We start from the raw sequence: 25818 nt of genomic DNA, 5'->3' as shown, positions 1-25818 counted from the left end.
ATGTTCTTGCCAGAGATAATCCTATTGCATCAAGCACAGCGCTTAAAGACATTGGGAAACTTCGATAACATGGAAGGGAAAACAGCTATAGCCAAATCAAACAGCTCAATGATGACTGAAAAAAGGGGCAAGGACCAGAAAAAAAAATAGAGGGCCTACCAAGCGCGCCAAAATAAAAGGAAACTTCAGTGGGGAAAAACCTAGGGAGAGAGAAATTTCTGAAAAAGAAAAAAAAGAAAAAAGCAAAAATGAGGCAAACCCCCCCCCACAGAGGAGGCACAAAAATGGTCAAAAAACTCAAGTCACACACCAGAAGCTGTGAGGAAAGCATTCTCTCCTCACAGCAGATGGAGAGAATGCTGCTCCTGCGCTCTTGTGACAGGGGAGGGGCACTCATGCATGCGTAGTGAGAACACTAGCGAATGCTCTTAAAATCAAATCTAGTTTAAAAGCACTCTGTATCAGGTGACATGAATGATGTCAGCCACATGTGAGAATATGGCCTACTTGTCCTCGGAGAAGAAACAAAGTTAAAGTTTTGGATTGGTCTAGTCAAAGTCATGACTTGAATCTACAGAGATACTGTAGAATGATCTAACATAAGCAGTACAAGTATGAAAACCTACAGATCTGTCTGAATTAAAGAAGTTCTGCAAAAAACAATGGGCCAAGATTCCTCAACAGCAATGTAAAAGACTATTATCAAATTATAGGATATGTTTGGTTGCAATTATTGCTGATAAAGGTGGTGCAACCAGTTATTAAGTTTAGAAGGCAATTACTGTTACACACGGGTACTATAAGAAACAAAAGTAGATGCTCCACTGGTGAAGGCAAGTCACATAGAGTGTAACTGTAGCTCGGTACATTTTTGGCAAAGGATACATTTAATGCTTCACTCTATAGGATTGCATTTTAATAACCATCATCACATTAGCTACACTCCAGTCCTCAGGTACAGTGGCAGATTTTTACAGACAGGTTGCAAATTTAATGATGGGTCTTTTCTGCCATTACAGGATGTGTGCCAAAATATATGTGTCTTAAACCTCAGAACTACATTTCCTCTACAGTTCAAGTGCTTTAAACATTTTATCAGGGCTCACCTGTCAAAACTCTAAAATACAATGGGACTTCCTATCGCTGCTCCCCTTCCCCACCTTGAACTTCAACAAGCACTTTCTCTCAAGGTCCCTCTGCAACCACAGCAACTTTCTTTTGGGCCTCTCCCCAGTTCCAGCTACTGATCCTTGGTGCCCACCAACTTGCCACTCAGCAGCCCTCTTTTTGGCTCCACCATCAGCTACTACCCCTTCTCAGCCTACTTCTGCCAACACCAATCACTGATACTTACACACCTTCTTTTTGCCTTTTAAAATACAGCATTTCCCCCCTTCATGATGACCCTCTGAGCCATAGAAGACAACTTTTCAAAATTACTGGGGGTGCTAAGAGCCCAGTGGCAATAACTCTTCCTTGGACACAAACAGGGACATTTTCTCAATATTGTGGGTGCTCAAGCACTCCCAGAGTCAGCTCCTATGCTCTGAGCATCCCATACCATTCTTGTTTGACCCTCCTCATAATCTCAACTCATATCTCGATCTCCAAGTTTCAATTTTGCTTGCTTGCCTGCCCACTCCTCCTGCTCTCCAACAACTGACGTTTCTCAAATCTTATATATATTTCCACTATTCATGATGTATTGTAAGCCACATTGAGCTTACAAAAAGGTGGGGAAATGAATGTGGGATACAATGCAATAAAATAAATAAATAACCCTCATTCCAAACTCTAGGCTACTGCTGCTGCTGCTACTATTCAGAAGCTCCCCGGTCTCTCTAGCCACCGCCTCCTTCCTAGGTAGAATGGGCACATGGCAAAATGCATCCATTCCTACCTGAGCAGCTATAGACTGGCGAAAGAAGCACGCCATGACCCTTACTTCCCCGAGTCACTGACAACTGAGGGTTACCGCAGTGAGAGAAGAACACCAAAAACTTAAGTATTTAAAAAAATACATAATAAAAATAACAAAAAAAAAACGGGGAGAAGGGGGTGCGCGAAGGATTAACAATCAACCCAGCCACTCAAAAACAACATCAAGCAACAAAAACAACAGTTCGCCTTCCTTCCCACTTCCCAGAGCCTTTAGCTGCTGCCTGCTGCTAGGTTGGACGACCTTTCCCCCGGAAGCAGTTCTCCTCCAATCCGCCCGCCGCGCGGCTTCTTTCGTACGCCGTCCGATTGGACTGAAGAGGCCTGAGCGAGTAATAGTAGTAGTAGTAGTGAGGGACGGTAGAGGATTCTGACAGCCATGAGGGACGACGCGGGTTGTACCTCATCCGTCTCGAAGGTGAGTGGTGTTGAGCGTGTGGTTATTAATCTCTTTCTCGTTGTTCGTGAGTAGAGAGCTGTGGTCAGCCGTGTTAGTCCACTCTTAAAGGTTATCAATACATAGTAACATAGTAGATGACGGCAGAAAAAGACTTGCACCGTCCATCCAGTCTGCCCAAGAAACAAAATAAAACACGGAAAAGAAATTAAGATACCTTTTTTTATTGGCCATAACTTAATACATTTCTTGATTAGCTTTCGAAGGTCGCTCTTCTTGGTCAGATCGGAAATAAGCAAATGTGGTAGCAGATAGTATCAAACATATAAATGGCAAGAGGCGTACTCACTCGCAAATGCGCAGTAGAGACCCTCTCTGTCCCGCCCCCACGTCAATACGTGATGACGGGGACGTGACAGAGAGGGAACCTGCGCACCTGCGAGTGAGGGAACTGCCGTCGCCACCGCTTTTCCCCCCCCCCCCCAGGGTTGCCGCTCCCCCCACTCACCCGGAGTCGCCGCCGCCACCCACCCTCCACCTGGGTACCTGGCTTCACTATTCAAACCGCCGGAACGCAGCACACAGCTCATCTGAGCTGCCGTTGGCCTTCCTTACCTGCCTGTGTCCCGTCGCACGAGGGCGGAACACAAGCAGAGAAGAATGAAGGAAGGCCGACGGCAGCTCAGATGAGCTGTGTGCTGCGTTCCGGCGGTTTGAATAGTGAAGCCAGCTACCCGGCCCGGGTGGAGGGGTGGCAGAGGGGACTCCGGGGAGGCGGGCGGCGGAGGGGACTCCGGGGGGGGGGGGGGGGGCTTTCAACCCCCCCCCCTTCCTTTACTAGCCCGTTTTTACAGGCTCAACAGCTAGTATATAAGTGAAACATCCAAGCTTTACTTTGACAGTCTGACAGGGTGGGGGTGGGTAGGAGGTATGCATGGGGACATCAAAGCATTTCATTGATGTTCTAACAGGATGGGTGTGGGTAGGCGTTGTTCTTGTAAAGCTCTCACAATCCTCTACTTTTTTTGAGTCTTGTCTTTTAGGGATTTTAGTTTAAAGTAAAAAAAAATGGTGCTTTAAAAAAATAAAGTAAATTATAAACTTGGGAAGACAAACTGCAAGGAACGTTTCAAGGTTTTGGTGCTACTCCATATTGTCTCTGTTCAGTTTCCGATTTGGTGGTACGAATAACAGATTTTTCTATCTGCTGGTTTCTCGCAATATGTGTTGCTGGATAGCGAAAAGTTTTCCATCCCAAAAGTTGCCTGAAACCAGCCCAAATATAGCCCAATATGAATATTAATGCGGTCATACACATCATAATCATTAGGGAATCCTTATAACCATCTCCTCAAAATGACACAATGATTTTCAATTTAAAACCAAGCACTACTCTGATGAAAAAACAATATTTCCTTTATTTGTATACATCCCATATGCTGTACAAGCAGGCAATGGCATGTGTACAGCATATGGATGTACACAGCAAGATCAAATAAAAATGCTACCAACAAACCAACTGCGTTTATTGCAGGCACCCCCCCGGCCCCCTCCCTAGGAGTAGCCTAGTGGTTAGTGCAGCGGACTTTGATCCTGGGGAACTGGGTTTGATTCCCACTGCAGCTCCTTGTGACTGTGGGCAAGTCACTTAACCCTACATTGCCCCAGGTACAACATAAGTACCTGTATATATGTAAACCACTTTGAATGTAGGTGCAAAATACCACTGAAAGGCGGTATATCAAGTCCCATTTCCCTTTCTTAAAAACTGGACTCTTGTCATGGCGCAAAGTACTTGGGCTAATTAAAGCCAGGCTCTTCAGCCCCCAAATTAGAAACAAAACTTTATACAGTTGAGTGCCTCCGAAATCACAGCATGCATAAATGACCTAGAGATGGGAGTAACTAGTGAGGTAATTAAATTTGCTGGTGAGATAAAGTTATTCAAAGTCATTAAATCGTGAGAGGATTGGGAAAAATTACAAGAGGACCTTACGAGACTGGGCACCTAAATGGCAGATGACGTTTAATGTGAGCAAGTGCAAAGTGATGCTTGTGGGAAAGAGGAACCCGAATTATAGCTACGTCATGCAAGGTTCCACCTTAGGAGTCACGGACCAAGAAAGGGATCTAGGTGTCATTGTTGATGATAAGTTGAAACCTTCTGCTCAGTGTGCTGCTGCGGCTAAGAAAGCAAATAGAATGTTAGGTATTATTAGGAAAGGAATGGAAAACAAAACTGAGGACGTTATAATGCCTTTGAATCACTCCATGGTGCGACCGCATCTCGAATATTATGCTCAATTCTGGTCGCTGCATCTCAAAAAAGATATAGTGGAAAGGGAAATGGGACTTGATATATCGCCTTTCTGTGGTATTTTGCAACTACATTCAAAGCGGATTACATATATACAGGTACTTATTTTGTACCTGGGGCAATGGAGGGTTAAGTGACTTGCCCACAGTCACAAGGAGCTGCAGTGGGAATCGAACCCAGTTCCCCAGGATCAAAGTCCGCTGCAGGTCTATAAAATCGTGAATGGAGTGGAACTGGTAGATGTGAAGCGTCTGTTTACGCTTTCCAAAAATTCTAGGACTAGGGGACATGCGATGAAGCTACAAAGTAGTAAATTTAATACGAATTGGAGAAAAGGTTTCTTCACTCAACATGTAATTAAACTCTGGAATTTGTTGCCAGAGAATGTGGTAAAGGCGGTTAGCTTAGCAGAGTTTTAAAAAGATTTGGAAGGCTTCTTAAAGGAAAAATCCATAGGCCATTATTAAATTGGACTTGGGGAAAATCCACTATTTCAGGGATAAGCAGCATAAAATATTTTGTACTTTTTTGGGATCTTGCCTGGTATTTGTGACCTGGATTGGCCACTGGGCTTGATGGACATTTGGTCTGTCCCAGTATGGCAATACTTATGTACAGAGTTTTGCCAGACCCCAGCCTGGAGTTGAGCCTGCTTCAGTATTCATCCCACAGACTGGGGTCTGGAAGGGATCCGTCTTTTACCTCTTTCCGTTAAGATGGTAATCGGCAGATGCACAGAGGATCCAGCATGCTGCAAGAGTAATAGTGTTGCCTTTTTATAGGTAGAGTTGTTGCTTTTTTTAAGGGCTGGGAGATGCTGCTCATGCTGAGGATAGACATGCTGTATAGGTGAGAATGTTTATTTTAGGTAAGATAATTGGAAATCTAAAAATTACTTTTGTGATTTTAAGGTAATAATATATAAATGATACCTTTTTATTGGACTAAACATGTCTCTTTATGTTCGTTTTGCTTTATTTCTATTTATTACTTTTAAAAGTGGACTAACAGCTACCACACCAATTTAAGATTCTAAACAATTCCTTAGAAGGATCTCGGATGTAAGTTTACAGTTGACTGTGTCTTGGAGCTGAGACCTTTGATATATCCATTGTTGTTCTCTGTAACTTGGCTACTGGTTATGCAGTCTAACATTGCTAGTTTGTAATTGCATGTATTTAAATCTGGAAACTGTCTAGCTATAGAACACAATCTATATGTTAGCAGAAAATATATTTATTAGGATTTATTTACCATCTTTTTGAAAGAATTCATTCAAGGTGGTGTACAGTAAGAATAAATCTAACAAACATAAGCAGTAGACAATTATAGCAGTAAAAATATTCAAATAATACAAAGTATGGCATAGTACACTACTTACAATGTCAACACAATCTCTATATATAAAAGGCACCACCAACGTTCTAAATGAAGCCTCCAGCCGGAAGTGTGAAGGGGGAGAGATATCCGGTTTCCCCATGAGTGTCTGCCCCGCCCTCGCTCTCTCTGTAACACAAACAGTGAAGGAAAACACAGCAAAGCACGAAATCAAATCGCTCTCTCTGTAACAGTGAAGGACTCAGAGGGGGGAGGGGAGAGAGGGCAGAAGCCCTCACTATCTCTGTAACACAAACACAGCACAGCAGGAAACAACACTGAAGGACTCGACTCCGAGGGGGGAGGGGACAGACAGCACAGGGGAAGGGAAAGAGGGCAGAGACACACACACTCCCACATGCACACAGAAGAAAACCTTGCTAGCCCCCGTTTCATTTGCATCAGAAACGGGGCTTTTTTACTAGTACTACTATATTCAGCTAAAAATTTGTTCACCAAGATGAATATATGTCTTTAATTTGCTTCTGAGAATCTTGGACCTGAATATAAGTAGTCAGGCAAAGTAAGAATAATTCTATACCAGAACACTTGTGTGCTGCTGACACAAGTTGCTCATCACACATGCAGAAATGCCAAGTCTCGCTCATTAGGAGTGCGTCACACTCATTTGAAAGCTTTCTCACTCTTGCACTCTTTGAGCCCTGTTTCTCATCAGAGCTTCGGTATTGGTGCACTAATCTTGATCACTGCTTTCGTGAGACGAAAGCTTTAGAGAAGTAAACCAAGTGATTCAACCAGTAGGAAGAAATCTGAGCACACCTTTCTGCCTACTGTTTCCCCTGTCCCTTTTCCCTTTACTTCAAGTTAGAGGTCTGCACGGGAACGGGGTTTGCGGGGATCCCGCGGAGTCCGCAGGAGTCCTGCGGGAATCCCCTCCGCGTCAGTGGGAGTGCCGCGGGACAGAAATAGACATGCGGGAATCCCGTGGGGATGGAGGATGTTCTGGCGGAATTCCCGTGGGGACGGCCGCACATACCTTTGTGAGAGCCGCTGCTTTTCTGCTGATCTGTGCCCCTATCGCATCAATCATGCTGCAGTGCTGGTTCGCCAATCGCCCCTTCTTCTTTTAGTGAGCGGAGACACCAAGCTCTCCGCCAGTGAGAAAAGAAGGGCGCTCTCAACTGCCCCGTCGCAGGGACGGCCAAATTTCAAGGGGGGAGTCGGACATAGCAAAGGCGCATGGATGTGCTTCTCGGAGAAACATCCATTTTGGGCATCCTTAACTGCTCCATCGCAGGGATGGCCAGATTTCAAGGGGGGGAGTCGGGCATAGCAAAGGCGCATGGATGTCCTTCTCAGAGAAACATTCATTTTGGGCATCCTTAACAGCTCCATCGCAGGGATGGTCAAATTTCAAGGGGGTGTTGGAGGCATAGCGAAGGTGGGACTTGAGCGCCTATCACTTAGACGTCCTTCATCCATAATCTTAAAAAAAAAGGATGTCCCTGACGAGCACTTGCACGTTTTCACCTGGTTCTCTCTTTGTCTCAACTCAAGTTCAACACGTGCAGGAGATTTGCTCAAGTTGTATGTAGTGAGTCTTCCAGGCACTTCCAGACCTAGGAGAGGCCTAGTGGTTAGGGTGGTGGACTTTGGTCCTGGGGAACTGAGGAACTGAGTTCGATTCCCGGCACAGGCAGCTCCTTGTGACTCTGGGCAAGTCACTTAACCCTCCATTGCCTGCCGCATTGAGCCTGCCATGAGTGGGAAAGCGTGGGGTACAAATGTAACAAAAAAAAAGAAATAAGAGAACTGCACAGAGGTGAGCTCAGCTGACTACTTTTATTTTTTATATATATAGGCAGTTTATTTCTCTCATGGTGAGAACTGGCTGTTTGTGAGCTGTTTTACTGCAGCTAAGGCATTAGCATACCCACTTGTTTCTTTTGTTGAGGGCATTGTGCTGTTTGGGTGGCCAATAATTCTTTCTGTTTTAGTGTGGAAAAAACTTCAGATTGTTTTATGTATTTATTGCCCTTTTTCTAAATTTCAGTATATTAATGAGTGAAGAAATATTTTCTCTGATTCGTTTTAAATGTATTACTCTGCATTGTGTGCCCCCTGTCCACTCCACTCAGTACTTTATACTTCCTTTTTGTGCGGGGATGGAGGAGATCACTCACGGGGATGGGCAGGGATGGAGGAGATTACTCGTGGGGACGGGTTAGATTCTGGCAGGGATGAGCGGGGACGGGTTTGATTCCGGCGGGGAAGGGCGGAGATGGGTCACATTTCTGTCCCCGTGCAACTCTCTCTACTTCAAGTACATGTGCTCTGAAACTGATGTACTGAATTTTTTTAGGTTTATTTATCCCCTTCGTAGAGTAGTATGGACCAGCCACCCCCCAATAGGTGGAATAAATAAACCAAGGCTACGTAGGTATGAGAAAGCAATAGGATTTATTCCTTATAAGAAAAACCATTCTTTTATTACTTGCCAATGCAGAAACAATTGATTAGTTTCTCATGGGAGAGCAGTCCTGCTTGCACAAAGGTACTGGCTGTGACTGTCTCCAAAGAAGTAGGAAATACAATCACTTATATACGTTCATTAACATAACGGGTCATACATAGGTAATCTGACAATAATCCCATATGTTAATATTACCATATGCTAATATTATAGTTTATTTATTTATTATATTTGTATCCCGCACTTTCCCACTGAAAGCAAGCTCAATGCAGCTTACATATTGGCTATTATAATAATGTGGTTAGTATTTACTGGAAGAGCTAATAATGGACTAGCTCTTCCTGGAAGACTAAGTCATCTTCCTGAGGAGTTCTCTTGTTCGATTTTTCACTAAAACATCTGTGACCACCATGTTGCTAAACCATGTTACTCTGTTTTTCCACCTACGCCCATTCCTCATTCTGCTGCATGAGAGTGTCACAACAGCTCATGAGTTCTGCAGTCACACTGGAGTTCGGGTTAGAGTCATGGGCCTGTAAGGTTTTCTCTCATTTTAGATCCTGAACCAAAGTCAGGCTTTGAACCAAAGCTCTTAGCTCTGATGATAATATACAGTACATACATTTAACTACTGGATGGAAGACAATTTTCAGCTGAAAAAAATTACCTGAATTGTTCCCCACTTTGTATTCTTTCAGAGATTCCAAAGACAATCCAATATAATTTGCAAAGCAATACTACACTTAAATCATTCTAGATTTATACCCTGGATGTACCATCTGAAAAATCTCACTCTTTGGCCTTCAATATCACTCCTTGAAGTGGTGAATCTCACTTTTTGGAATGGTTCACCCTTGGCATCTCTGCACATGGTTTTGTTTCTGGGCAACTAGCTGGGAGGTTCTTAAGAAACTACATATGCTTATCCTCTGCGAAAGTGAAGATACTTACCTGTAGCGGGTATTTTCCGAGGACAGCAGGCCATTCATTCTCAAATAGCCTCCCACCTCCCCTTGGATTTGTCTCCTTTCTGTAGTATGCTATAGTATTGTACTGTTGTTCCCGTGCTCTCTCAGCAGGCGGGAAGGCACTCGTACTCTGAAAAGCTTGTTACAAGCTCTGTACCGGGCAACGCAGACCGCGTTACCCAAATATGAGAATACAGTGGGGGAAATAAGTATTTGATCCCTTGCTGATTTTGTAAGTTTGCCCACTGACAAAGACATGAGCAGCCCATAATTGAAGGGTAGGTTATTGGTAACAGTGAGAGATAGCACATCACAAATTAAATCCGGAAAATCACATTGTGGAAAGTATATGAATTTATTTGCATTCTGCAGAGGGAAATAAGTATTTGATCCCCCACCAACCAGTAAGAGATCTGGCCCCTACAGACCAGGTAGATGCTCCAAATCAACTCGTTACCTGCATGACAGACAGCTGTCGGCAATGGTCACCTGTATGAAAGACACCTGTCCACAGACTCAGTGAATCAGTCAGACTCTAACCTCTACAAAATGGCCAAGAGCAAGGAGCTGTCTAAGGATGTCAGGGACAAGATCATACACCTGCACAAGGCTGGAATGGGCTACAAAACCATCAGTAAGACGCTGGGCGAGAAGGAGACAACTGTTGGTGCCATAGTAAGAAAATGGAAGAAGTACAAAATGACTGTCAATCGACAAAGATCTGGGGCTCCACGCAAAATCTCACCTCGTGGGGTATCCTTGATCATGAGGAAGGTTAGAAATCAGCCTACAACTACAAGGGGGGAACTTGTCAATGATCTCAAGGCAGCTGGGACCACTGTCACCACGAAAACCATTGGTAACACATTACGACATAACGGATTGCAATCCTGCAGTGCCCGCAAGGTCCCCCTGCTCCGGAAGGCACATGTGACGGCCCGTCTGAAGTTTGCCAGTGAACACCTGGATGATGCCGAGAGTGATTGGGAGAAGGTGCTGTGGTCAGATGAGACAAAAATTGAGCTCTTTGGCATGAACTCAACTCGCCGTGTTTGGAGGAAGAGAAATGCTGCCTATGACCCAAAGAACACCGTCCCCACTGTCAAGCATGGAGGTGGAAATGTTATGTTTTGGGGGTGTTTCTCTGCTAAGGGCACAGGACTACTTCACCGCATCAATGGGAGAATGGATGGGGCCATGTACCGTACAATTCTGAGTGACAACCTCCTTCCCTCCGCCAGGGCCTTAAAAATGGGTCGTGGCTGGGTCTTCCAGCATGACAATGACCCAAAACATACAGCCAAGGCAACAAAGGAGTGGCTCAGGAAGAAGCACATTAGGGTCATGGAGTGGCCTAGCCAGTCACCAGACCTTAATCCCATTGAAAACTTATGGAGGGAGCTGAAGCTGCGAGTTGCCAAGCGACAGCCCAGAACTCTTAATGATTTAGAGATGATCTGCAAAGAGGAGTGGACCAAAATTCCTCCTGACATGTGTGCAAACCTCATCATCAACTACAGAAGACGTCTGACCGCTGTGCTTGCCAACAAGGGTTTTGCCACCAAGTATTAGGTCTTGTTTGCCAGAGGGATTAAATACTTATTTCCCTCTGCAGAATGCAAATAAATTCATATACTTTCCACAATGTGATTTTCCGGATTTAATTTGTGATGTGCTATCTCTCACTGTTACCAATAACCTACCCTTCAATTATGGGCTGCTCATGTCTTTGTCAGTGGGCAAACTTACAAAATCAGCAAGGGATCAAATACTTATTTCCCCCACTGTATATGTCCTGCTGTCCTTGGAAAATACCTGCTACAGGTAAGTATCTTCGCTTATTTGCATCATTAATCTTTTTTTTTTTATTGTGTAAACAGCAGCTTTAAATTTTGCAATTTTTTTAATTCATTCCTAGGGCTGCTTTGTGTTTAAACCAAGCAACAAAAAGAGAAAGAAGTCGCTAACAACAGGTCAGTGTATCTTGAACCATATTACTGTACGCATCCGTAAAACCCATCAAGTCATGTTTTCAATTTAAAATGCCCAAGTAAAAATAGAATGTAATTTATTACCCCATTTGAGAATAATTGAAAATGTGATGGATTTCAGGAAATAGGTAAAAGCCTGGTCTCATGGAACACCTAGTCACCCGCCTGGGGCTACCCTGCGGCCACTTAAGAGGGTCTATCTCCATCACAGCTCAGGTCTGCCTGCACCTGCCACTTGTACTCAACCCTAGCAACCTCCTCCCACCGACTAGGTCACAACCCCCTCTGGACGAATCTCCCCAGTGATTCCTAGACTACTGGGGCCACACTCCCAGTGGTCCCACAGTTCCTAGAAAGCGCTCACAGACCCAACACACAAACCACCAGGATTTTTAGTTGGTTCAGACAAGCAGAGGTTTTTGTCATGAAAAATTAGAGCAATGAACAGAAAAGGTGCAATCAGCAAACAGTAACAAGTAACTGAATATGGATCAATTATAAAACTAACTAAACATTTGTTTACTATTGTGACAAAAGAGTGGGTTTTAAACCTGTAAACTGTATTGATTATTTCTTGAAGTATATTTCTCTAGTTTGGCCAGCAGGTGGTGCATGTTTATGTTCAAAGCTGTTACAGAGAAATGACTGTGCCCTCTTTAGTTAACACAGATAAGAAGTAACCTGAAGTGATGTGACCAACTATTTTTACAACTTGCTGTTCTGGGCTCTGATTGGCCCAGGAGTTCAATTCATCTAGGATGTACTGGCTTTTGCTCCAGTCTTATCCAGGGAGAAAAGAGAGAAAGAGCTCTTTGCGAGGCCTTGTGAACAGTTATATTTGATAACCTATGAGCAGCTATATTACCTGAACTCTCCAGGCACTATCCAGATAGTGACTAAATGTTTAGATAGTTTTATAATTGATCCATATTCAGTTACCTATGTGCTGTTTTTGTTCCATCTGTTTTTATGGTTCAGTGGTCAATATTTTTGTGATAAACATTTTAGTTTATTGCCTCTGCTTGTCTGGACTAAGAATCCTGGTGGTTTGTTTGGGGTCCCAGTAACCTAGGAATCACTGAGGATAATTTGAGAGCTGGAGGCTCACCCAGAGGCGGTTGTGACCCAGTTGGTGGGAGGAGGGTGCTAGTGTAGCTCATGAGTAGCAGGTGCAGGCGGACCTGAGCTGTGCTGGGTATAGACCCTCTAAGTGGCCACAGGGTAGCCCCAGGCGGGTGACTAGGCATTTCGTGACAAATATCTAAATAGTACCTGGAATGTTCATAGGGTTACCATATGGCTCCAGAAAAAGGAGGACATATTGAGCCAGTCGGATTTTACTTCCATCCTAGATGAATTGAGCTCCTGGGCCAATTAGAGCCCAGAACAATAAGTTTTCAAAGTATACTGCATCTTAGGAAAAAACAGTCATTTCTCTGTAACAGCTTGTTTAAACATGCACCACCTGCTGGCCAAACTAGTGAAATACAGTTTACAGGCTTAAAACCCACTGTTTTGTCTCACCTGGTTATTTAATTTTTGTGTTTTTATATTTATTCTTTATTGGTTGCACTTTAAAGACAACATATTATAACAACAACATAATCTTGAACAGTGAAATACGACTTTATCTTAATTCTAGGGCTGCATATTAATCATAGTTCACACTGTGATTAATGCATTTATTGTGATTTAAAAAAAAAATCACAGCTAGTAAAATTAAATGCACTGCTTGGTCTCTGTTGCCCTCCCCCTGATTCCAGGTTGGTTATCTCTCCCTCTCTCAAAACCCCACCTCTGCCAGCCTTCCTTCAAAGGCATCTTTCCCTCAGCAGTGGTAGTGATTCATATACACTGCCAGCAGCTGGCCTAGAGTCTTCCCTTTGCAGCATTCAGCCCAAGTTGCATCAGAGGGGCATCTGATGATGATTCAGTATATGTGATCTCTCCAAAGAAGCTTTTAGTACTGATCTAAGAGGCCAACAGATAAGACTAGTCCCGTCTGAACATTGCAGCTGTGTTGGACCCCGCTTCAGACTCCTCAAGTGTATGCCAAAGAAGCAGTGAGGTAAAGTCTGGAAAGAGGTATGGAGTCTAGTGTCATGGGGGTGGAACGAATACTGGAATTGAAACGACATCCAAGAAAGGTCTGCTTATATCCAGAATATTCATCAGATTCTACTGATAAGCCGTTACTGAGTATCACGTTCTCAAAGCTGGAAACTAGGTTGTGAGCCCTTGGGCCACTGCCGAGGAGCGGCAGCGGCAGGCAAAACCACCCCACCCCAGAGGCAGGGCAGAAGTCTGATAAAGAGCTAGGCTTCACCTGCACATGGCCACCTTTCACCAGGAGTTGAGCCCCTGGCTGCTGGCGGCCGGCAGGACTTATAGGACAGGGCAGGACTGGATAACAGCTAGGCAGCACAGGGACAGAGGGTCAGAGGGAATAGGAATAAACATGGGCAGCAAGGCAGGAAACTGGGCTAGGACTCACAGAATAGACAACACAAGGCAGGGAATGGACAAGCTAGGGGACAGAAACTGGAAGCTGCAAGCAGCTACAAAAGCAGGAAACAGACACTGACAAACAAGGGAACGAACTAAAAGCTGTAAGCAGCCACTGAAGACAGACAACACAGAAACCTAAGCACTACACAAAGAACTACAAACAAGGAGCAAGACTAAGAAACAAGCAAACCCTAAACTAAACATAGACTAACTAGAAACAGGCAAGAACTTCAGGCAAGAAACTAGAACAAGGAAACAAACTCAGGCTGAAGTGCAACAAGCACCAACATACCAGGGCCTTAGACGATGCAAAGGCAGAGAGTCTCCAAATGGCTAATAAGCCCAGCAGCAACTGAGGCTCAGCTGCAGCAGTCACCAGGCCACTACGGGAGCTGTGCAGGGTCAAACAAGACAGACAAATCCGGCAGCCTGGAAGATCCGGACTGATCTGGGCTAAAGTCTGGAACGGGTGATAGTCACCGGTTCTGGCCACCAGAGGGCGAGGTGAGCACAGACGTAACACTGAGCCACATCTGTCAACAAGGCAGTTGACTATTATATTGCTGAACCTCATATAGATCAAGAGTTATGCTCACTTCAGTAGGGGAAGACACTTCAAGTGTCACATCAGTCACTGCAGGACTGGCTATGAAATACTTAAGAACACCAACAACGGCTGTCTGTTGAGAGCTTATTTTCGTTATCAGGACATGTAATCACTAACAAAAAAAAGTTCAGCTCTTTCACCAGACAACATTAATAACTTTGTGTAGCTCAGTGATTGGCTCAAACAGTAAGACAATGTGTGGATATATGTTGAATGTGTTCCCTAGTTGCTGTTCTTATGATTAATAAATACAGTATTGTTCATTTTCTCTTCTTGCTTCTAATGTTGGGCCTTTAATTGCAAAATTAATCATGATTTTAAACTTTAACTCGAACAATCACAATTAAAACATTTTTAATCAAAATGCAGCCCTATTTGCTACCCACCTCCCTTCCACCCACCCCAATAAGAATGTTGCTTAAATAACACTATAGGGCAGGGGCGTAGCTACGGTGTGGGGCCTCATGGGCCCAGGCCCCCTAGTCAGGTGCTGTGCCTGCCTCCGGATCGGATCCCTGGTTGGGCTGTGCATTACCAATCCCCTGGCGGTGCCTGCACACTCTAAGCCTGTACCCAGCTCCTCCCTCGTGCCTTCCCTTGGTCTAACAGCTGCCGCCGAGAGTCTGTGTGGCGCTAAACTCTTGGTAACGGGCTGGCGCTGAGACCTGAGGCTGCTTCTTTCTAGCGTTTTGTGAGGAGAGAGGTGATGGAACCATGTGGGTGGGGGTGAATGGAGGGCAGGAGGAGGATCTACAGGATAGAGGGAGAGAGGTGCAGGTAGTAGTAGTATGTGAAGTCGTCGCATGTCCCTGAAGAACCAACAGCCAGATCCAGGATAAACTCCTTGTTGTTCGACACCCAGGAGGATCTGTCTACCATTTTTTTTTTTTTTTTGACAGACAAAGATACATAGAGGGGCATTTTCGATATGATGCTTAAATCTGACTTTGGACATTTTGCTCAAAAAGTCTAAAATTCAAGTGTGGAATATAACGATTTTCGAAAAAGAAAAATGTTTGTTTCAAAATGACCTTTTTCAAGACATTGCTGTACTTGGTGCGTTTAGGAGCTTAGCCGAGATTGGGTGGCAGAGCCGGTGGCAGGAGGCGGGGATAGCGCTGGGCAGACTTATACGGTCTGTGCCAGAGCCGGTGGTGGGAGGCGGGGACAGTGCTGGGCAGACTTACACGGTCTGTGCCCTGAAAAGGACGGGTACAAATCAAGGTAAGGTATACACAAAAAGTAGCACATGAGAGTTTATCTTATTGGGCAGACTGGATGGACCGTGCAGGTCTTTTTCTGCCGTCATTTACTATGTTTATCTTTATGGACTATTTTAAAAAAATGTCTAAGTGAAAAATGCACAAAATCAAGTCATGAGGATGTAGGAGGAGTCAGCTTTCTTAGTAGACTGGCCACACAGACATCACAGTAGAACTGTGGAGCACCCTAGGGGGCATTGCAGTGGAGTTCACATAGAAGCTCCCAGGTATTCGTCTCACCGTTACTCTCTTACATTGTATGGGCAGCCCACCAAAACCTATAATAAACTGTAGACTAAACTACTGTACTCAACTGGACACCACTACACTAGCCCTTATGGCTGCAGGTGCCACCTATATGTGGATACAGTAGGTTTTGGAGGGCTCACACTTTCCACTACAAGTGTAACAGAGTGGGATATGGGCCTGGTCCCCCTTCTCTACAGTGATACTGCACTGACCACTGGGCTACTCCAGAGACTTGCTTACTGCTCTAATAGGAGTGGCTGAGCATCTGAGGCTTTCATAGAGGCTGGTATGTGTAGTTTCTTCCACATTTGTAGGGGGCGGAATGGGGCAGTGACCACTGGGGGAGTAAGGGAGGGTCTTGCCTTAATTCCTCCAGTAGTCATCTGGTCATTTGCAGCACCTTTTCCTGACTTTGTTGTGATAAAAACAGGTCTAGACCAAAATTTTTAAATTGTAGCCCAGAACATTTTTGTTTTGTTCCAGTATGGCCGGAGTTGCCAGGGTTGCGGTCTTCCCGCAACACTGGGCGGCTTCTCTTGCAGCAGTTGCGGCAATATTTTGGCAGGTGCGGGTTTGGGCTGTTCTCTGTGGCCGCTGTGTGCTTTTTTTTTTCCGGGGCTTCTATTGGTCCAATTTGGTCCAATAGAAGCTTTCCCTGGGCTTCTATTGGTCCAATTTGGTCCAATAGAAGCTTTTCAGGGGCGTGTCGACGTCAGGGACGGGGTTAACGACGTCAGGGGTGACGCAGGAGGCGGGGTTTGTGACGCGAGAGGCGAGGTTTGTGACACGGGAGGCGGGGTTTGTGACGCGAGAGGCGAGGTTTGTGACGCGGGAGGCGGGGTTTGTGACATGGGAGGCGGGGTTTGATTTTGGGCGGGTTTTAGGCTGATTTTGGGCTGGGAAAATTTTTCCCATCTGGCAACCTTGAGTATGGCTGAAAAATGTATAACTCACTATAGTAAACTTGGGTTTAGAATAATTTATCTTTTTATATATATATATATATGTATGCACTTTAAAAAACTGCTAAACTGTTTTAAATTGTTTTAAATGTGCTCAGACCATACCGTTTACACCCATTATATCCCCAAGAGGAATATGTGGTGGTGTCACAATGGAACCATCATTGCACATATGATGTTCCACCTCCTAATATTTGTGTATGTACATACAGCTGCGCCCAAGTAGATCTTACTCACCAATGTATGCGTATATCTATAATACATATGTATAAGTCATGGACTATTCACATTAAATATTGTTAGACTTGAGCTCAAACCTTTCTAATACATGGATAATAAAACATAGAGTTCACCGTTTGTTTAAACCTAAAGGAGGAATATGTTAATTCATGACACCCTGATTTCTCTTCCCCCACATATCTTACACAAACCAACCCACAATGCGATATACACACATATTCACATAATTATTTCACTTCCCTTGGGGTATATTGTGCTCGTGCTTGTGCTTCATTAAAATCACATATCATTCATCCATTCCAATCTTGCCATCAAAATAACTGCTCCCTTTAACTCTGGCCGAGTTTCAAAAGTCTTCATCAGAAAGGGAAACTAAAAATAAAAACACACTCTTTTACAAACAACCCACACTTACAGGGTAAAGTATACACTCACAATGCTTCAAACAAACTCAATATATTAAAACAAAATAACTCACAATACTAATCTTTTAAACCAATTTTCAGGCATCATAAATCCCCCGGGTGGGATCGCCTCTGGAGTCCTTCCTCACTCCTTGGAGAGCATCTGAAGTCAGGCTCCCCGTGCTCCTTAAGTACCTGAATTAATGAAGCTCTGGCCTTAACATTTACCAGCTGGAAACAGCTTCCCTTAAAGTGACAGCAACTTTCTTAAACCCTCCCAAGCCTGCAACCCTTAAAGGTGAATACCAAACCACAGAAACAATTGTAAAATCTTCCTGATTTTTTGTAATTTATTAAAAATGTATAAGTCTTAGAAACACCCCTATCCTGCCCCCAGCATGCCCCCTTGTGCTTTGAACGCACTGCTGATGAGCTACATACCAAAGCGTTTAAAAAATGGGTTTCGAAAATAGTGATTTGAGCATTTTGCCAAGCAAACCTCCAAATGCCGATTTATGCCACTTTTTAAACGTTTTTCTCTTTTGAAAATCAGCCCCATAGTCCTAGCCAAATTAAAAAAGAAAGAAGAAACAAATCACATGTCCTTTTTCTTTGTAGCTGATTATTTTAACGCTGGCCTGAAAGGTTTGGAAGATGGCATCGTTCGGTTTGACACCTGCCAGTCGCTGTGGCGAGAGATGAAATTGGAGGCAGAGGTTAGTGCTTTGTTCTACATTATTATACTTAATGGGTTGCATCACCAGTTAGCTGGAAGTGAATTACAAAGAAAAAAAATTAAAATCTTACTTGCTCAATAACATAAAAAATTCCCAAAAAAAACGTTTTCAAATGTTTCTGGAACGTTGAAAAGGATTAGAATTGAAGTAATTCTAATGGAAACAAATACCACAACCTAAGTCCCATCACACCAGATGCCCGTCTATTAGCTAATTGTAGTATTATACCACTCACGATGGTAAGGAGATCTTGTTGTGATGAATGAAGCCCTCTTGATGGTCCATAATTAATATATTCTTCAAATAACTGAACCCCAACCATAATGCATTAAAAACCAAACAAATCTATTTAAAATGGTAACTTATGTAATTTTGTTTTCAAAAAGTGGATAGCATGATGGTTTGTGTGTATGTATATGTGTGTGTGTCCAGAATGGACAAGCGTGTAACAGAACAGATAGGTATTTTCTGATCTAATAATGAACAAATGCATCAGAGTAACCTTAAGCTTCCAAAAGAAGTACTTGCTACAGAAGAACATTTCTTTTTTTTTAAATGATAACGCATAATCTAATCATACCCCTAATTCTTTTCCAGTGATGAGTTTTGGTGCTTTGGAGCCATGTGCATTGTTCTAGGTAGTCTCTCAAATGGTTGAGAAGCAGTTGATCAGTGACAAACAGGAAGCATTACATGGAGTGACAGATATGAGAGTTGCTGTACAAAGGACTGAAAGCAGGATAATGTAAATTTTTCAGAAAGCAGAAGGGATTATGAGATCATTTAAAGGAATCCAAAGTATGTTCCTGGGTCTGTTTCTAAAAAGATAAGACTTGGCAAAGCTAAGAAAAATGCTGTTTCATAGAAGATTTTCTTTGAATTGGTAAGCAGTAAGTTTCACCACTTTTGTTGAATCCAATTTGCATAATAGATTTTTACATGTGTCTATACCCACTGCCGGGTTGTCAGCCAATCAGAAACAAGGATCCGTCCAAGCCCTGCCGACTCTCTGCCTAACCCCATCCCTTTGGATAACATCACTGGACGTGCCATCGTAACTCCCCCTAAACGCCCATTCCTTTTGGTGGTGTCGCTGGGAGTGATGACATAACTCCGCCCACGCCATGTACAAGATAGGGGAGGAAGAGCTATTAACTTATCAGGGATCAAGAAATCGGACAAATACGTAGAGGACCCCTATGTATAAATATTGACCTTTTAAAAGTAGAAAGCTTTAGTCAGTTGCACACACACCAATTACAGTAAGCAGTGTGATTTGACAGCAAGGAGCAGTCAGTCTGGAGTGTGCTGCTGGTTAAGAACAGCCTAATCTCTCTATATAAAAAGCATCTCCAACATTCTAATGAAGCCTCAAGTTTCCCAACATTCTAAATGAGTCATGGTGTAGATCGCTTTTTCTCCATGAGTGTCTGCCCCGCCCTTGCGTCACAACGTGACCCCTTGGGATCTCCTGCTTCTTTTCCAAAACACCTTGACGGAGGGGGGGCCCCTGCTGCACACTCTCATTCTTTCTCACACACATACACTCTCATAAATACAGCCTCAAACTATGTCACACACACCCACACTCGCACATTCACTCCGTCTCTCTCTCTCACACAGTCACTCTCACACATACACACTCCGCTGAAAACCTTGCTAGCGTCCGTTTCATTGGTCTCAGAAACGGGCCTTTTTTTACTAGTAAATCATATTTGCTTTAGTGTGAGAAACAGGGCCTTGTCACGGCTGCAACTCCTCAAAAAGAATCAACACAACTGAGAATTTAATGGAATTGGGGCATATGGAGTTGAACAAACCTATTGGTGGAATTGCTAACTATGGCTAACACAGCTATGTTTGAAAATATCTTGGCACTTAAATCTACTTTCCTTTATAGAACACCAATGTAATAGGTAAAATGCATGCTTAGAATTCAGGTGCAAACACTTAGGCCAGCCACAGAGCTCATGTTTGTCCTCAAACCTAAATTCCAGAGTTGATAATAGCTCAAAACGATGTACACTTAAAGTGGAAATAAAAAACACAGAATAACTTTGCTCAGTATAGCAATTACAATACACTATGTAAAAATGAACAAAAGTGAAGATTAATGTAGATATTTGCCAAATAACCAGGTTTTCAAACCCTTCCTGAATTTCAAGTAATCAGTTTCATACACTATGAAAAACTGCACCTAAAAACGTGTTTTATGTTTGCTGGCTTTTGAATATAGAAGCTGATGGTAATTCACATTTAAGTGTGCTGTTCTCTTAGGAGCACTTTTACTAAGCTGCGTTAGGTACAAACATGTGCCTAACGTAGCTTAAAATGGCGTAAATCAGGATGCGCTCAGGCGTCCTGCGGTAACTGCCAAATCTGTGTGCTCTAAGTGCCCACTAAAAGATTATTTTTTTGAGGGAGGGGGGAGGGTGTGTCTGTACAAACCAGTTACCACAGCTACATTGCTGTACTCTGGTTAGTGCCCAGATAGCGATTATCCCTTACCGCCTATAAAATGGGTGGTGGTAAGTGCTCACATGGTATTTTTTTGTTGTTGCTTTTTTTTTTTTTAATGGTAGCATGCTAATGGCCATTAATGCAGAAAATAGAAATTACATTAGGTCATTTTACACGTCACTGACATCTGGTATCTTTATATTTTGCACAGTACAGGGGGATTCTAAATCCTGTCTCTTGGAACTAGGCCCCTGAGTGTGATTCTGAATTACATGCATGCTTAAGATTAAGATGGCACTGATCTCAGGAGTGGGGCTGGGAGGAGGGGAGGGGAATATGATATGTTTGTACACTTGTGATTGGTGTCTTAGGTGCTTGCTCAGTTCAGATAAGAAATGCATGCACACTGGCCCCATGTGTTTATATCTCTTGTATATCTGTGCCCTGACCTTTATGAGCACTGAGGCCAATGGCATGTAATGGACAGCCTAAGAACCAAAGGCTGGGCAACCAAGATTATGTAGCATGGCATCTACTTGGTGGGGGGTGGGGAGTGGAGAGGGAGACGAGAAAGAGGAGGTTTGAAAATGGGAGGATGAAAGTTGAAAAACTGAAATGCTAATGACGTTCTTTTGTCATACATTTGATAAGACCTACATATGGATCACTTCACTGGCTTCCGATCAGATACCGCATACAGTTCAAGCTTCTCCTTCTTACCTACAAATGCACTCAGTCTGCAGCCCCTCATTACCTCTCTACCCTCATCTCCCCTTACGTTCCCGCCCGAAACCTCCGCTCATAGGACAAATCCCTCCTCTCTGAACCCCTCTCCACCACCGCCAACTCCAGGCTCCACCCATTCTGCCTCGCCTCACCCTATGCTTGGAATAAACTTCCTGAGCCCTTATGCCAGGCCCCCTCCCTACCCATCTTCAAATCCTTACTCAAAGCCCACCTCCTCAATGTTGCTTTCGGCACCTAACCTTTATACCCTTCAGGAAATCTAGACGCCCCTACTTGACTGACTGTTCACTTGTCCTTTAGATTGTAAGCTCTTTGAGCAGGGACTGTCCTTCTATGTTAAATTGTACAGCGCTGCGTAACCCTAGTAGCGCTTTAGAAATGTCAAGTAGTAGTAGTAGTTAACATTAAAAGTAGGTCCAATTATGCATTTTTACAGGGTTGGTGTGGAAGGGGTATTGAGTTTAATTATCAAAATCTTGGAGGCAATTGGTCAAGCTCAGGTCTGAAATCTATTTGAGGGGGGCTATATAGCTGAAGATTCACCTAGGGTTCCCAGTACTCTTTTATTAGCCCTGGGAATAGGTGAGCAAGGCTGCTGATTAGGCTTTCAAGAGCCATGCCACCTGGAAAGACTAAGCCAAGGTTTTCCCATTCAGTCTGCAAGTACCCCTTAGCCAGTCTGATTTGCAGGATTTCCAGAATGAATATGCATAAGAAAGAGGTGCACGCTGCCTCTGGATACAAATATATCTCTTGCATGTACATCCAGAAAGCCATGCTGACTAAGAGGTTGTTGAGGACTGGGCTGACAACCCCTGGGCTTCAGCAATGCAGCAAAACCATGACTGACTCAGTCTGCCCAGAGAGTATGGTTTTAGTTTAGTAGAGGTAAAACAGGGACTGGATTCCTTTATACATGTTTTCTAAAGCTTTTATTTCTTTTTATTTCAGCAACTACAAGAAGAATTGAATAAAAAATTATTTGATAGTCTGATAGAGTTTTTGAGAAAATCTCAATCGGAATTCCAAAGAGAGAAGAATGAGTGGAACTGTCGCACAACATCCAGTGAGATCCCTGCTGCCGCACTGGTCCTGGGTACGTGTTTGAATTGAAATCAAGCTGTCGGTTCTTTGTGTCCTGATTTCTTATAGTTCTGATTGGACAAATGTTAAGTCTCGTAGAAACCCAAAGTTGATAGTTCCATTAGTACAAAGACATTTCTTTCCTGACCCCTGCAATATAACTTCTGATTATAGTGTGTAGAAACACAAGAAGGGAGGATATTGGTTTGCACCAGACAGACATGCAGTCTGATTATTGCAAATTTGCCAAACAATGTAACTACCAACAATCATCAGGGAATAACACCCTTATCAAATGTGGGGAAAGAATAAATATTGTTTATAGTGGAGTTTGTTCTTACATGGCCCCCTCTGACAACCTGGTATCAGTGAGGGCTGTAATTATGTGGGAATTATTTCTCTGATATATCTACTTACCATAAGAAATATACAATTTGGACAGGTGAGGCAACAGAGTTTCTATCTCCTTACATCCACCCCAAGATACTGTGATGGCTTCTGTCCTTTTTGTCTTTTCTATGTTCCTTCCAAGGGGATAGTCTTTATTATAGATAATAACAAAGCAATCAGGCAATAGAGCAATTAGACAAAGTAATCAGGCAAGGCAATCAGACAAAGTAATTGGGCAAAGTAAAGTAACAAATGGCAAAGAAAGCAGGCCTTAGCAATTTGTTACGAGAGGGAGAGAGAGACCACTGTGATAGTCATTCAGTTAATCATCTCACCCCTCTGACTAGATACAACACAACAGTGCCTTATATACAGTGGATTGGGCATCAATCCCCCTCCCAACTTGCAATTTCAGCTGATTTCTGTGTTATTCAGCTAATTTCTGTCTTACTGTATTGTTTACATAAAATGGAACACACAATCTAATTCCAAGGTTCCTTTTACTGAAAATTATAGTAGTCATTTTGTTACAGGGATTTCCCTAGCACCCATGTTTATTATAGTGTTATCTAAGTCCTCAACATTTCTTCCTCTTCAAACCTTGTGAAGTAGTCTCAGTGGCACCGACTCTGTCAGGGAGGGGGGAAGAGTGCTCGCTGGTTCAGCATGACCTTGTATTCACAGCATTTACAGCTCTCAGCAATAATACAGAAAGATGAAGTTTGAGCCTTTAGCTGTGTAGGTCATGGGTCCCAGCTGGCCTGTCAGTGCTCAGAAAAGTGCAAATCAATTCATTATCAAACAAAATCTTTCAGATAGTCATGTAAATTTGTCTAGTGCTCATATTGTTAAGAGCCTATAGGGGCTCATTTTCAAAGCACTTAGACTTACAAAGTTCCATAGGTTACTGTGTAACTTTGTAAGTCTAAGTGCGTTGAAAATATGCCTCTAAATGACATCTATGTTCGTGAAAATCAGTTGAGTCTGTTCTATTTTTAATCATTACACTCGGCAACTCTCCACTCTTTTTCACAAACGAACAATTCCACATCTCCACTCTCCAACTCAGCAAAATCAAAAATCGGTCCAAAGACAAGTTTGATCTTGAGCTAGTCGCTTTTAAAGCAGGTCTGATTCAGGAAATCATTTTGCTAGCCATTATTTAAAAAACAAACAAACATACATCGCATTACACCGGCCAACTCATGCCCATGAACCCCCCCTCAAAAACGCCCGCTCTCAAAATGCTTTTCTCTGGGCAAATATCAAACTTATACTTTTTTTTTTGTTTGTTTGATTTACATGGTTTTAACGCTTTTGTGAGAAACACGTTGATAAGACATTTAGGGGTCCTTTTACTAAGGTACACTAATGGATTTAGCTCGTGCTAATGATGATAAACCCATTATATTCCTTTGGACTTTTTATTTAGCACTCACTAAATCTGTTAGCGCACCTTAGTAAAAGAACTCCTTAGGATTTTAGGGGTCATTTTAGACTCCACTCTCACAATAGAGCCACAAGTGAAAAAAAACTATTTGGGACAGTGTTTCCTAAACTGAGGTATTTATGCTTTATTGGATCTTTTTAGGACATTTTCAGACTATTGGTTTGTAGTCTCCTATGGAGGTACACATGGGGGAAGCCACTGCTTACCCTGGGATTTGTAGCATGAAATGTTGCTACTATTTGGGTTTCTGCCAGGTACTTGTGACCTGGATTGACCTTTGTTGGAAACAGGATTCTGGGCTGGATGGACTATTGGTCTGACCCAGTATGACTATTCTTATGTTCTTATGGACTGTGAAAGAAGGGCTGAGGGATTTGGAAGGATGTAAAAGAGGGTCTACAGAGAATGGATATATATTGGCATGGGATAGTGAGATGAGATAAAAGATAACTGGAATGGGGAGAAAGAGAGAGAGCTAATCGGTATGTAGAGAAGTTGAGGATGAATTGGGGATAGGGAGGCAAGAAGGTGCAGGGCCAGTGTTGAGGAAGGGGGATCTCCCCTTCTATACCCTTCTCTTCTCCACCTTCCCTCCCCCCGATCCTGTCTCCAGAACTCCAAGAACCTTCTCTTTCTCTTCTTTCCCATTCCTTATCAATCTTTAAATTTTCTCCTGCCTGTATTACATATTCCAAGTCATCTTTTTTCATACCCCTGAGATCTCATCTTCCTTTGCTCTCCCACATTGATATCTAAGATCAGCTGTATAAGTCCTAAAAGAAAAAAATGAATTCTATAGACATAAAAGAAGACTGGAAAATGACTTTATTTTTTATTATATAAAATAAGTTATTATTGTTTACTATGCAATTGTGCCATGGAACTGTCTCAGTATGTCAAAAACTGTGTCGCAGAATATTCTAACTCTTGTCACAGAATCTGCCTTTGAGCTGCCACAGGAAACTGGGGTTATGGGTATGCATTGATCCTTCATTGTACTGCCAAACCTAATTGTACCTCATCAGCAGAGATTGTAACATTTTATTTCCTTATCATCCCAAAAGATCAGCCCACCTGGGGGCTATGTCTGTTGACTAGCGGGTGGAAACAGAGAAGAAAGTAGTTATTTGTGATCCCATAAAGGCACCATGCACTCATAGTTCCTAAGTATTTCTGTGTCTCCAAACGGATGGATGATGGACTAACTGTGCAGCTCCTGACCTGGTTTCCAATTGAGCTATAATTACTTTTCAAGAGGGTTTTCTATTCTGAGCCAGTTTTATTCTGAGCTCCAGTT

The 25818-nt window shown here is 43.1% G+C and overlaps 1 protein-coding gene across 1 annotated transcript in view; it reads left to right on the top strand.

The window, feature by feature from the left end:
* The first annotated feature begins 2263 nt into the window (after positions 1–2263).
* The window catches only part of ORC3 (origin recognition complex subunit 3), a 131464-nt gene continuing 107909 nt past the window's right edge, over positions 2264–25818 (top strand). Inside the window, exons 1-4 of the mRNA XM_030195642.1 lie at positions 2264–2356; positions 11350–11404; positions 18273–18370; positions 22550–22694. Of these exons, the coding sequence (XP_030051502.1) occupies positions 2318–2356; positions 11350–11404; positions 18273–18370; positions 22550–22694 (337 nt within the window). The 5' untranslated portion in view covers positions 2264–2317. The remainder of the gene's footprint in view (positions 2357–11349; positions 11405–18272; positions 18371–22549; positions 22695–25818) is intronic.

Source organism: Microcaecilia unicolor, chromosome 3 (genome assembly GCF_901765095.1).
Source record: "Microcaecilia unicolor chromosome 3, aMicUni1.1, whole genome shotgun sequence".
NCBI classification, from domain to species: Eukaryota; Metazoa; Chordata; class Amphibia; order Gymnophiona; family Siphonopidae; genus Microcaecilia; species Microcaecilia unicolor.
The sequence above is the reverse complement of the archived record's forward strand: the minus strand, read 5'-3'. Positions and strand labels throughout refer to the sequence as shown.